Raw genomic sequence first — 14,393 nt, forward strand, 5'->3', positions numbered from 1 at the left:
AACCCATATTCCAGGGAAGTTCAGATCTGAGGACTTTGTTCAAGCCTATCTAGGCTTCTATATTGTGATCTTCACCATCGTATGCAAGTGCCATCCCTAGACTCAGTGCAAGCTCCTTCCTGTCAGGCCAATACCATCTACAGAGCAGGGTTATTTCTGCAGCAGAGAAGACATTTCAGAGTTGGGTCTGAAATAAAGACCCTAAGGAGGTTTTGATCAAGATACTAAGGAGAGCTCGTTATTTGTGGAAAAAAAGAATATGCCTTCTTACTAGATGCCAGGCTTCCAAAGCTCAAACAGAAAAGGTCCCACACAGACCCAGCTTTATTGCACTGGGTAAGATATGGGGGGTTTATCCTGGTAGAGAAAGGCTCAAACAGAAAATATCCCACGCTGGCACTGCTGTCCAGCCAAGTAGATAGGGGTTTAATTATAAAAAGAAGAAAGTCTCCTTTAAAGGAGATTTAATGATTCACACAGGGGCCAGCTGGGAGAAGAGATCAAAAAGTTACCTGCAATGTATCGTATCTCTGGCAAACACATCATTAAATCCGGAAAACGGTTTGGCTGATGTGGGTACTTGTATTCTGTAAAATCCTGGCACACGTACCAATACCGTTTATTCAACTGCTCCAGTTGGGATGTATTAGTCAGGCCTCTAATGTCTGAGTGAAAACATAAAAACTAAGTGACTGGGAACAGCTGTAACACTAGAACAAAACCAGATTCATATTTTTCCCTCATCACTATTCGAGTCAGCAACTGTAAAATGGAAGGACAAATCCATTTATAAAACACAGTCTAACAACATCTATCTAAATTATACAGTGCTACTGGGCAGAGACTTCAAGTTTACAGTCACCACAGGATTAAAATTTCACCCTCTCCTCCAGGACATACTGTAATGACTATCTCCTATATATATACACTTCAGATTAGATGTGAGGGTACAAGATCTTCCTTTCATAAGGGACACGGATGAGAACATATAATGTTCTAAGTTGCTCATGCTCAGAGATCATGAACCTTTCAGAAGATAACAGCTCTACCAACCTTAAATCTCTACTTTCTTTTCGTAAGTAGCTATATGTCAAGGCTTTCAGGCCTAACACGGGGTGCAACATAATATTTTCCATAGAAAGAAGTATGCTGATTCTAGTTACATCATCTCAGCTCTATGGGAAGTGTTCAGATCAATAATTCAGGGTGTCTTCTGTTTAGGAATTACACCACTTGAGCTTTATAAACTTGCCAAGCTTTTATTTTAAAATTTAGCTTTTCGAAATGTCAAGCAACGTACACAAAGAAAAAGTAGATATTTCATTGCTAGCAAAATTATTTGAGAAAGTCCCTTTGAATGTATTTCAGCATGATCAATGACATTTATATACTACTTGATGCCATGGGAGGGGATCCAATAAATTAAGAATAGACAAAATATGCAACTCTTCTGAGGCTCAGTATTGTTCTTCAGAAATACTATACAAGGGAAGGAGCATTTATTTGCTGTCCAAAAGCTGGCCTTTAAAAATAATTTTCAGATATTCCACATAAAAAAATTGCAAACTCCAACTCAAAATAAAAGAAGACAGGAAGTTAATGAAAATACATTTTGGAAAACAATGGAGACAGCTAAAGTCATCCATCATCCAGTGGCAGGAAACTGTCCAGGGAAGCTAACCGGAATCTGTGGCGGGCACACACTGAAGTGTCAGCACAAAACACTTGGTATAACCAGTGGGAGGAGGGAGATTTCAGCATATCCTTGCAAAGCAGAACATTTCCTTGTGGTACACAGAACTCCCAGTGGTACTTATTTATTGAACTGCTTTTTGAAACTAGTGCCATTCAATAGCTGTTTTCATTCATGTACAAGCAATACACAAAACTGCGGTAACATGCTTCATAGATGCTCAACAACATCATGCACACCTTAGTACTGACATGGGAATCACACCACGGTGTCAGACTGGAGTGGTCCATACACAAGTGTTACTGAAGAAACTGAACTTTCCAAATCCTGTCAGCATGGTAGAGTCTTAGAGAAAAGATCAGCAACTTCCCACCCTGGACTGCCATTGCAGAATCCATTTGCATGTTATTTCTGTGCTGACTTCATGAATTTTGAAGAGTTAGGAGTCTCATAACACAAGTGACTGACCGCTCTAAAATGCTGTGTGTGACCACAAATGGAGACAGTCCTGTATTAGGCACCATATTAAAAAGGACAAAATGCATGTTCTCACTTTCTTAAAAAACGTCAGATAAAGGTATTAGGTGAAGGGAATCACACTGATGAAAAATCCAGGACACAATGCCAGGGAGGTTATCCAACATTTAGCGCACAAAGGTTTACAAAGTTAACAGCTTAAACTGGAAAAAAGTGATGCAAATTGGTTGTCTTGATTGCGCCTGTCAGAAAATGCCTAGAGCAGTGATACCCAGACGGACGCTCACAAGCCCCAAGTGGCTCCTTAATGCAACTCCTGTGGCTCTTTGCAGCACATGCTTTTAAAACACTATGATTTAATTATTACCCCATCTAAGTGATTAACCAATCAGGATGCTTTTACTATGTTATTAGCCAATTGTAATTGATAAAATGATACTTGGTCAGTCATTTTACTGGGAAAATAAAATTAAATTACACACAGAGTGAATTCATATGACTGTGGCTCTTTCAGGTAATGCTGATAGTTAATTTGGCTCCTGAACCACTGAGTGTCACTGGCCTAGACCCTTCCACCATGAGCAGCAGTATTTTCAGATGAGATGCACTTGTGCATGGTGAGAAGTTTGCCACAACAGCTGGTAGGTAATCAGTCATTCAGGCCTTATCTAGAAAGATTTCATCAGTCACTCTGCTCTGTTCTTATTTTGCTGCTGGTAAAGTAGGTACATATTTAAAATGACGCACATACTGTCCTTGGTGTCTACGATTAAAGGCATTAAAAATTGATTAAGCAAAGTGAATCCTTTCACTTCCTCTACAATTGCTTCATTTAGGTGTCTGAAATAGCACACACTACATATGGCTTTAACTGCACAATGGCAAAAACAAAAACCTTTTAATGCTCAGGTGTCTATTTCAGTTTGGATTTAGGACCCCTTCTCTCTCTTCCCATCATCCAAAGGAAGCAAAGATTGACTAGCTTATTGACTAGCCATTTACTCCCGTGGGACTAATCCCCTTCTTCCGCCACTCACCTTGATTTAGGAAGTTAATGGCTTTCATACATGCATACTCCTCATTGCTGACCTTCAACTGGTTAAATTTGCGGTAGAGGTAGATCAGCCGTTCCATCACCTCCATTCCCTCTTCACTGAATCTGAAGGAAAGAGAGACAGATGCACACAACACAGTACTCAAAGAGGAGAGGCCCTTTGCAATTAAACAGTAGGGAGCTTAGTGACTTACTAAAACTCTATGGCATTTAAAAGACCTTAATGCCTTGCATTATAATTCAGAGCCCCAGATGCTTCAGGTCTGTTAGCACTATTCACGAGAAGCAAAACTGATCAGGTGATTCAGACCATCATATTTGCCAGTTACATCAGACCTTTAAGTAAAATGGGGATTTTGCAGGTGCATGTGGGTATATATTGGCATAGCTGCTTGTGGACAAGTGCTGCATGGTCATGGTATTAGGCTGCTATGACTGGGAGAAACAAGTATTAGAAGTTCCTGGCTCTGTCAATGATTTCTTGCATGGCCCCGGACAAGTTACTAATCCTCTCTTTCAATTTCCCCATATTTAAATGATGATGTTATTTTCTCACCTCACAGGCTTGTTGTGAGGCTTAATTCACTAGTTTGTGAAATGGGATGATCCTTACACAGAAAACTCTAGGGTTGTGCAAAGTATTATTATTATTACTATACACTCAGTAATAGCTACACTGTATTTTATGACCCATCAGCTGTGCAGGTCCATCTAGGAAGTTTGGCGAAATCTATACAACTTCCAGCTACATTATAGTTACTCACTATTACAGGGTGTTCATCACAAAATGCAGGCTGCGGGGCAAAGGAAGGTTTGAAAACAAGAACAGGAAAACCTCAAAAGTTGTAGTGGTTCCTTTCAGCTGATCTTTCTTAGAAGCTCTTATTTAGAAATCAGTCTAGAAATCTGGAATGAATAGACAGTCCCTCCTGTCCTGCTGCTCACCTTGGAACAGACTTGGCAAAAATCAGGCTTGCTCAGCCAGGTTCAGTATGTGCTAAGGACCTGCTGGTTGGTCCTGGACACCGTAGGCCTTCACTCTGGATCCAGGGCACTCATTTATCACATTACACAGCACTCTACCTGCTTCAGCACAGCCATTCGTTCTTAAGGCTTTATACTGAAGAAAAAAAAATCACGTCATCCTCCTCTACTCAGCTTCCCAGCACTTCCCCAGTTCTCTCTCTCAACTCCAGCCCTCTTTTAGCCCTCCCCAGCTTGAACTTTTCTCCAAGCCAGGCAGTGCTGGAGGAATAGGGTGTTAGACCATCTCACCTGAGATTTTCACCAGTCACACAATGTGGTCATGTCACGAGTACAGGTGATATAAAAGTCATCTGTTTGTCTCATTTGGGCACAAGTTTCCTCCCCCATTTCCATCAGCATGGCTGTACCCCACCATGTCAGAATGAAACTGCACATGGAGGGCACATGGATATGTGCTGATGAGCAAAGCCTCAGATGTGAGCTCTAACCTAGCAGGTGAGCAGGAGATTACATGCAAACGTGGGAGTTTGATGCATGAGAGACAGAACATCCAAGCAACTTTCGAGTCAGGAGGAGGAGCTGAACTCTTTCCAAGAAAAGAAAACACACACAGTACGGGTAGCTTGCTTACAATAAGCTGCAGATCTCTCTCTGAGCTAGGACACTTGCCCAAAGAACTCGCCAATGGGGCGGGATATGTAATAGTAGGTTGGGAAGGGCTCACCATAGTCCAGTCTCTTAAGAGCTATGGGAATGAGCTCAATGGAAACGCTCTAGTGAAGAGTCCTAGTCCTGTAGGGAATCCTAGATTTATGAAGGAGGAGCCTGAGAGGACCCTCGCATGCAGGTCACTGGATCACAGGACAGTAGACAAAAAGATGGCATAAGTGACATTCATCAGACTCTGAAGGTAGAGAGTGCATATTTCAGAGTGTTCTATTTGTGCAAATTGCCAGCAGCCATCCCTGCTACGTGTGGTTTACAGCAATAAGGCTAGTTTTGAAGAAATGGGGCACTGCATAAATCTTCAGCAGGGAGACAGAAGTGTTCAGGAAAGCTTCAGCTGTGTGTTCTGGCATTATACAGTACACAATCAGAGCACAGCTAGAAAGCCATCTCTGAACAAAAATAAAATCCCTTTTACTGAATATCATCTTATTTTGGCACGTGTATTTGTTTACTTCAAAGTTATTTGTAAAATGCACGGTGGAGTTTGGCCTCAGAGAAGAGAAAACAAGCTGTTTGAACTTTAGGTCAGTTCTTCAGGGAAGTAATATTGTAAGTGATGAAAGCCTTGTCGGCTAATCTAAAGCTGTACAATTTTCTTGCTCTCAACTTGACATTAAAAATCCTGCAGGTGCAAGATTGCAAAGCTCAAGAAGTTAATGAGCACAGAGACCACTCACAATCCTCTGCTGGGTCTAATTGTTTTTTGAGAATGCACATTTTTACCAGCCACTCATCACTTCCATAAATCCAGGAGAGCTCTTTGCTCATCTTGCAGTAGCACTGTCCTGGCTTTCTGTGCATGCATTCCTCCCTTTTTCAAACAAAGCTGTTCTGTTTTGCACAGCCCTATTCCTTCTGGAGCACTGACTCCTCCACACACTGTCTGCCTCACAACTTTTACACCAGTTTAATTCCTGGCTATGTATTATCAGGAGCAACAGTAAAAAGTTCAAGCTGCCATGCATTTTATTTGCATTTTTACTAGACTCCAGAGATTTAAACATTAGATCTAGAAAACAAACAGACCATTTTGCCAGCAGTTTAAATCAGAATTAAAATATGAAAAAGTTGATCATATTTATTCATTTTTCATCTACTTATATACTGGCAGTCAGGGTTCCGACCAGGAACAGAAATAAACTCCAACCTTCTAAGTCCCAGGGTATCTTAGGTCAGAATATTGTTTTAAGTTGGGTAACAGACAGCCTGAATCTCAGACTGCAACAGCCATTCCTTAATATTGGAGAATCATTACGGTGAGCTGCTCTACCATGAAGAGAGAGCCAAACAAAACCCTCTGTTACACCCAGGTAATACCAGTGAACTCACTGGGGTTACATGCGTTTATATGAGGGGATCATGCAGATCTATGCTTCAACGAAGAGTGGTCTTAAAAGCAAAGACATCAGTGACTGCTTCAGAAGAGATGGCCTCTGGTGTTACTTGCTGGAGAAGCAATAAACACTGTTTGTACCACGGAAAGAAAGCTGGTTGATAGAAATGACCATTACAAAGCCAACATTAACTTGGAGCAGTACACACTCATTAGGGCAGCACTGAGCTGGCCAGTGTCTATCAAACTTGTGAAATCCCAGAGTCCAGGCAGAGGTTGATTAGAGGAAGAAACATCACACACCTGATTTAATATGAAACATAAAAAATGAAAAGGCAAGGTGTGGTTTGGGGTCGGGGGGAGAACATCTTTAATAAGCCTAGATCTTTTTTGCTCACCAGTTGTTAAAAAGTCAGGGAGGAGCCAGCCAGGGACACTTGGCTCCCACAGAAGATAGGAGGACAGGAGTGCACTTGCAGGAGCACATGGGAGAGCGCTGCTAAGACTTTCACTCTAATACAACAGCTTAGTATTATTACTACTGCCCTGTTATACATGGATATTTAGGCTATAAATAAAATGCTCTGAAATACAAGGACTGCATGACTGAATGGGTACCCAGCTGTGCATCACACACAACATTCTTCCTTCCTCCCAAATGGCCTGGTAAAGTTACATTTCCACTTTTTTGCTAACATCAATTAGTGATACTTTAAATGCTGAATCAGTAACTGAGGTTAAAAGGAACCATTCCACTGTCAAAACACATCTATTATTTTAACCCCTTGGATAAATACACAGATCTTTTCTAAAGCATCCCTGAGGCTGGCAGCCTAGAAATTGCCAGTGTTGGAAGGGTTAAGAAGACTCCTTTATTATCTCTCTTTCATTTCGGGTCTGCCTCATATTTTATACACATGTCAACTTTTGGGGCCTTGAGAGGGAGAGCTTGAGCATAACCAAACCTGCGCATAGGAGTAAGTGCTTGGCTCTCACAGAGAGACTCCTCATTGCACTGTGAATGTCCCTATTAGATCACTGATTATTTATAAAATGACACTCGAGATTTACCATCCTATAATTACCATGGCACAACGACCAGCTCCAGCAAGGGCAGAGCCAGAGGAGGTCAAATATTAACAGGGAGGCTGGGCAGCCAGTTAAGTAAATCCTGCAAATGTTCTGTCACAAGGCTGTCAGTCTCTCTGCTATCCAAACAAGAGTCCGTCTGGAACTTCGGACTACAGAAGAAAGAAAACTGACCAAGATGATGAATTAAGGCAGGTCATCACTGGGAGCATCAGATAGCACTGTTTCCTCCGCAATGTCAGCTAAGTTGCAACATCATTGAATTTATGTAATAAAAAACAATGAAATAGCAATTAATAACGTAATATTGTGGAAACAAGGTCACTAGCTGTGTGATCAAGTTCTTCATTCTGCTTCTAACTGGAAAGCTTTGCGAACAAGCTTTTGTATCTTGTGGTTATTTACAATATTTATATCTTATTTCTTTGAGCCTGAGTAATTCCTCACATAAAGGGGCTCTCCTCTCAATCGTAGGGTGAAGAAAGGAAGAATTTCTATGGGAAAACTGGCCTTGACACTAGGTTATCACTCTCTGCTTTTCTTCAGAATGCTGGGAAAACTGCATTGTCCAAGGGAGATCTTCAGTAGTTAAAAGGAATGACACTGACGAACCTAGAACTAGAGGGTACAGCTGCTCAGTCTTGGGCCATATATTCTTTTTTGTGCTACGTGCAGGGATTACTTCTAATTTGTGCCCCTCTTCCTCACCCTCATAGCACAGGTTCTGCACGTGCTACAGTGTGTTCGGCAAGGCCAAAGGGGCAAGCTTTTGTTGGTTGATTGGGTTAAAACATCTAAAAATGGATCATTTTACCCCAAACTTTTGCTTAAAGTTCACTGCTCTTTAATTTCATTGCGTCTTAATATAAACCCTGAGGAAACAATTAATAAAAAGCAGTCTATTTGAAATAATGCACTGAAGATTCTTAGAGAGTTTCAGAAGAATGCTTAAGAAATCTGCTATATTCCACCAGAACAGTCGGGGGCAAACTTCTGTGAACTATATACGCTCAGACGGATGTGAAGAAAATGAAACCAGCCATTTCAGTGACAAAAGTAAACTGAAGTCATGGGATCTCTCACTCTGATAAATCTCACAGGACCTGCCCTTTCTCGACTCTCTCAGGTTTCAAAAGGATATTTCAATTGAGAATTATTTAAGGCCTCGTGCACACAGTTTGAGCACTGAAGTAAGTAAATTAGCACAGAAACTCTGTGTAGACTAGCTCTAGATGAGTCATCTTAAAGGGAGACAAGTTTAAACCCTACATTTATATAAAACAAATAAAAACAGGAGGCTTGCGAGAGGTATAAACCCTCATTTAAATAGAATTGTATTTTTTTAAATTAAGAGATTTTTGAGAATCTCTCTGCATACAGGGAAATCCAAACATAACAACCATGTGGCAAGAGCATGGGCCATGATTTTCAAAAGTGATAGCAAAGCTGATTGAAATTTTGAGTTTTGAGGGAAAACTATGACAAACCTCTAGTCTAGCGACTTGTGATTTTGGGTGCCTAATGTGAGGTACTTCAGGCACTCAAAACTGAAAGTGAAATGGACTAGTTTAGTTTCACAGTCCCAACGTGAAATGAAGTGTAACAAACAGCATAAGTGGTGCTGGTAGGCTGTAAGATCCAAAGAGCATCATGTGTGCTAGAAATACATATTTCACACGTCTAGGGTCTGCTTTTCAGAAATGTTGAGTTTCCATCTCTCCAGCTGAAATCAATTAGAACTGCGGGGGCTCAGCACCTCTGAAAACCAAGCCTATGCTATGAATCTCAAAAGGGCCCTTTAACACAAGATCTATATCCCCATTCATAATTCTTCACACCAACTAAGGCTTTGTGGGATTTAACTATTGCAATGTAACAGACTTTCGACTTCAAGCTCCCATTTATTCCTGTCACCCTTGAGATCAGAGCTGAAGTGACATCCCTCAGCAAGCCAGTCTGAATGGGGAACACTGAGAGGAGGCCAACCTGTGCACAAGGTTTTCCGGAGGGAGTCTATTTCTATTACAGTTTTGAGTAATCGCCCACCTCCCCAAACAGACTTTAGGTGGTTTCAAACATCTAAATGGCTTTCACGGGATGGAGGGGGCTAAGGACAGCATAGAGGCTAGGGCTGCAGGCAGAACAAAGGGAATGCACCCTACTCCTGGGGAGTGGCAGGCATCACTCCCTAGGCAACCCTTTGGCAGCTGACTGAGAAGATCCAGAGGGTGTTCCACACAACCAACCCCACACAGGGATTTTGAGATGGATAGACAGGGAAGATACCTCCCCATACTTCGCCCACATGCTCCCCACCAAAAAAATTTTTATATTCTCTTGAACAATGATCCCTACACGTACATGTAAACCACTCTGAAATCTTTTATAAGGGTGGGGACTACAATCCCTTCGTACCAAGAGGGAAAGTGAGATGCCAGACTTGTCCACAGATAAACAGTGAGTGAGTAGCAGAGCCAGGAACAGACACACACACACACGCCCATTACTAGATACTGCTACAGCCCCAGAAGATTTAACCCACCACCTCACCTGTGCAGCTCATCGTCAGAGGGAGAGTACTTGGAGGTTACATCAGCAAGGTCACCAAAGATCTGTTTACAGTAAACGGTTAGTGAGGACAGCAGAATCAGCTCCTGCCATGTGGAACTTAGCAGGCAAGTATAGTCCTTGATTGAGAGTTCACAGAAGAATGGCAGCTTCTTAATCCAAGCAATCTGCCTGAAAAGCAACTCATCTGCCAAACGACACAGCAATGCAAACAGCTCGGCCTGAGTCACTTTATACCTGCAGGCACAGTTAACATGAAAACACAAAAACGGATTAAAAACATTGGAACACAAGGCACCAGGATAACAAGATAAAATGTGTGTGTCTTGATTCCTGGTGACCACAGTGTCACCCAGTGGTGAGAACAGAGACTGACTGCTGGCTTCTCTGCTCCTGCGCTCGCAGACAACAGGTGATGAAAGGTACTATGCCTGGCACCTGTGTTTCTCCCCAGAGACGAATGCCATCCCTGAAGATGCTGACTGAATCTAACTAGCAATCTTCGCATTCCACCAGCAGCTCTGCTCTCAGGAAGCCTCCTGCAGACCTGGATATCAGAGAGATTAACAAGCTGCTGCTGCTTCCCAGTTACAAAGAGAGCTGACGTTGTACTCCGGAGATGTGCAAAATATTATGCAAAAAACAGAAAAGTGATTTCACTTGTGTCAAACAGATAGCTAAGGGTTAACGTCTCTTTCACCTGGAAAGAAGTAATCTGAAACACCTGACCAGAGGACCAATCAGGAAACCAGACTTTTTCAAATCTGAGTGGAGGGAAGTTTGTGTGTGAGTCCTTTGTTCTTGGTCTTCTGCCTGTACTCTCTCGGCTATGAGAAGTGATTTTTTCTGTTTCCTGCTTTCTAATCTTCTGTTTCCCAGTTGTAAGTACAAAAGATCAGATAGTGATTTATATGTTTTTTTTGTATTTACATGTCTATAGTTGCTGGAGTGCTTTCAATTGTATTCTTTTTGAATAAGGCTGTTTATTCATATTTCTTTTAAGCAATTGACCCTGTATTTGTCACCTTAATACAGAGAGACCATTTTTATGTACTTTTCCTTTCTTTTTATATAAAGCTTTCTTTTTAAGACCTGTTGGAGTTTTTCTTTAGTGGGGAACTCCAGGGAATTGAGTCTGTACTCACCAGGGAATTGGTGGGAGGAAGAAGTCAGGGGGAAATCTGTGTGTGTTAGATTTACTAGCCTGACTTTGCATTCCCTCTGGGTGAGGGGGGAAGAGAGATTAACTCTCGGTAATTCTGTTTTCCAGGACTGGAAACGGGGAAGGTGGAGTCCCTCTGTTTAGATTCACGGAGCTTGCTTCTGTGTATCTCTCCAGGAACACCTGGAGGGGGGAAGGGAAAAGGTTTATTTCCCTTTGTTGTGAGACTCAAGGGATTTGGGTCTTGGGGTCCCCAGGGAAGGTTTGGGGGGAGCAGAGTGCCCCAAAACACTCTAATTTTTTGGGTGGTGGCAGCTTTACCAGGTCCAAGCTGGTAACTAAGCTTGGAGGTTTTCATGCTAACCCCCATATTTTGGACGCTAAGGTCCAAATCTGGGACTAGGGTTATGATAACTTGTGAAATAGATCCTCTCAGCCTTCAGACATTAGCATCACAGTCTCAGCTCTAGCCCTTGGGTGACATTCTTTGGCTACTGGCTTCAGAATCAGGCATAGTTTATTTAATTACCTATACACATGCAAAATTAAGAGATCTGTAAATACAATGTTATTTTGAATTTTAATACTCAAAAAGTGGCCCCCCAATAACACTAATTTACATGTTCCACATGCTGTGTATGTGCAGACACAGTACATACAGTATCAGCATTGCAAAGGAGTGGCTCAGGACAGCCTCACTCCCCCAAACCATGTGCACTTACCCATCTTCAATAAGCATTGGAGTGCCAAGTGGTTCCAGGTCCTCAGCTGACACTAGCTGATTGATAAGACTATGTGACTGGGGATCTAGGCTTCGGGTCTGTGGGGGCATCAGAGCCGAGTGAGCAGAATAGTTAAAAAGGTGCGGTAGGTACTGATAGTGCGTGGACACTGGAGTCCCAATATACTGATCCCTGAGTGCAGTGAATCCATTCAGCTCCACAGACCTACTGAAAAGGGAAGATCTATTTAATAGACTGGACGAACTCCATCTCATTCATTACAATCTGTCATCCAGCTCAGGGACAGATGGAAATAAGAATGCTTCACAGAAAAGAAAAGGGATGAAAAATCCCTTCTGGTTAAATTCTATGGTGAAAGCAATCAAGAGCATGTAGACCAGCTGCTTCCTACTTGCATCATGTCCAGCCTGACCTCCATGCTAGTTCCATTTACTGTGACTTTCTAGAAACTCTGCTGCTCAGAAAGCATTCTTAGATTAAGCCACATAGCCAAGGTTTGTGCTAAGCATTTCCATCTCTACTTACTGAAAGGTCCAGAATTTAGGTTTGTGAATAAAGAGGTTTACAAAACCTATGAATAAAAATATTTTCATTTACATTTTTAAAACAACTGACAATGGAAGTGTGTGCGCGCGTTGGAGGGGAGGGGGTGCATTGGTTTGACATTTAAACATTCTTTCCAGTGTTTGCAACCCAAGTACTGAAACACTGCGTTAGGGCATGCGAACCTGAGAATAAGACAAACTAAGTAGCAATTAGAAAATCAAATATGGTGACTAGCTCATTTTCAACATACAAAAAATGAAATGGAAGGAAGTGAACAGACAATATTAATAGTGAAAAGTAAATTATGTGTAAAATGTTCAGATTTTCATAATCTGAAGTGGTGTTAAATCAGATTAAGATATCTGCTTTAAATGTCAAGACCTTTAACCCAACATTTCTTTGCCATTCTTTCATGAGAATTTTACTCTCAGATCACACTGGATTGATCTAACACAGTGTATATGTCTCTTGCTAAAATGTGTTCACAAAGAGGTCAGCATTTGCAAGATGTGTTTGCGTTACACATACAAAATGCTTATTTTCACTTTTGGCCCAAAATGTAGCCCTCAGGGAAATACAGGCAGTTACATTCATCTGAAATTCTTTCAATGGAAACTCCCACCTTGAAGATGGAGTAGAAACAGGTGATGGCTGGTTGCTCTCAGAAACTCCATTCCCGGGAGAACTATGGTCACTGTCTCCATTGTTATTCCAAGAGATGTTTGCCTCCCCCTCAAATTCTTGTCCAGACATAATTCTTTCAATCTCCTCCTCTGATATCTTTTGGGTAAAAATTATTACATTTAGTGACAAACTTATTCCAGCCAAGTACATAACTAAGCAGAACTGAGCTGCACATACCACTGGAGTTACATGTACTGCTACTTTAGCATGGAAAAATTACTAAAACCTAGAATTTTTTGAGAGGGGTCTTTTATATGGGAGGAACGTTCAAATACACTTCCACACTTTTCTTATTGTTTTTCTACTTTTTACTAATGAGAGATTTGTTTTTAAATAAGGATTACAGAATTATTTGACTGCCCAGAGTCATAACAGTACAAGCCAAGTGAAGTCAACATGGTTCTACTTAGGGGAGAAAGATGGCATAAATGAGGCCAGAATGAGAGGCAGAAAGAGAAAGTTACTGACCTTACAGTAACTGGAGTTCTTTGAGATGTGTGGTCCCTATCTGTATTCCACAGAGTACGCATGTGCTCCACGTGCCAGGAACTGGATAATTTAGAAAGCAGCGTCCATTGGTTCATACATGGGCCCCGGCTCACCTCATGTCTCTGACAAGGGAGATAAAGCACAGGGCAGACTGACCACCTCTCCAGACCAACCACTTTGTTCTTCTCCACCACAAATCAGAGAAGATCTGAAGCAGAGGGGAAGGAGGGAGGGTAGTGGAATAGAGTTAGGGACCACACACCTTGAAGAAGCTCCAGTTACTAGAAGGTAAGTAACTCTTTTCTTCAAGTGCTGGTCCCTACGTGCATTCCATTGTGGGCAATTGACAAGCAGTACTCAAATGGGAAGAGATTGCTAGGTCACAGATGGCAGAGCCAAATGAACGACTACTGTTCCAAAAGATGCAATCAGCAAAGGAGTTCTGCACCAAGAGACAGTGTCAAGCAAATGTGTGAACTGAGGTCCATGTAGCTGCTTTCCAAATATTAAATAGAGGCACCTCTTGAAGTGACACTTTATATGTTGCTTGTGCTCTTACCCCATGAGGGGAAGATTAAACAGCTGACAGAGCAAAATACAGCCAGAGATCCATTTTGAGATTCTTTGAGAGGATATAGCCTGACCCCTGACCCTTTCTGCTATGGGAGTTCTTGATTGTTTATCTGCTCTGCAGGTAAAAAGCTAAGGCTTGCTGAATATGAAGGGAATGCTGCCTTCTGAGGATGCGTGAGATTTTGAGAAGAACACAGCTAAGTAGATACACTGGTTCAGGTGAAACGCAGAGACTACACTGGGAATGAATTTAGGGTGAAGGTGTA

General features: G+C 41.8%; 1 protein-coding gene across 7 annotated transcripts in view; it reads right to left on the reverse strand.

Moving 5' to 3' along the window:
* The window catches only part of NR6A1 (nuclear receptor subfamily 6 group A member 1), a 189,771-nt gene that overhangs the window by 7,530 nt on the left and 167,848 nt on the right, over positions 1-14,393 (reverse strand). For 6 of the 7 annotated variants that reach the window (XM_030535637.1, XM_030535644.1, XM_030535640.1 and 3 more), the window contains 5 exons: positions 13,004-13,161; positions 11,815-12,042; positions 9,913-10,167; positions 3,208-3,329; positions 513-665 (listed from right to left, as the gene is read on the reverse strand). In XM_030535637.1, the coding sequence (XP_030391497.1) occupies positions 513-665; positions 3,208-3,329; positions 9,913-10,167; positions 11,815-12,042; positions 13,004-13,161 (916 nt within the window). The remainder of the gene's footprint in view (positions 1-512; positions 666-3,207; positions 3,330-9,912; positions 10,168-11,814; positions 12,043-13,003; positions 13,162-14,393) is intronic. The other variant, XM_030535638.1, reaches the window with a different exon arrangement.

This window comes from Gopherus evgoodei, chromosome 16 (genome assembly GCF_007399415.2).
Source record: "Gopherus evgoodei ecotype Sinaloan lineage chromosome 16, rGopEvg1_v1.p, whole genome shotgun sequence".
Taxonomy (NCBI): domain Eukaryota; kingdom Metazoa; phylum Chordata; order Testudines; family Testudinidae; genus Gopherus; species Gopherus evgoodei.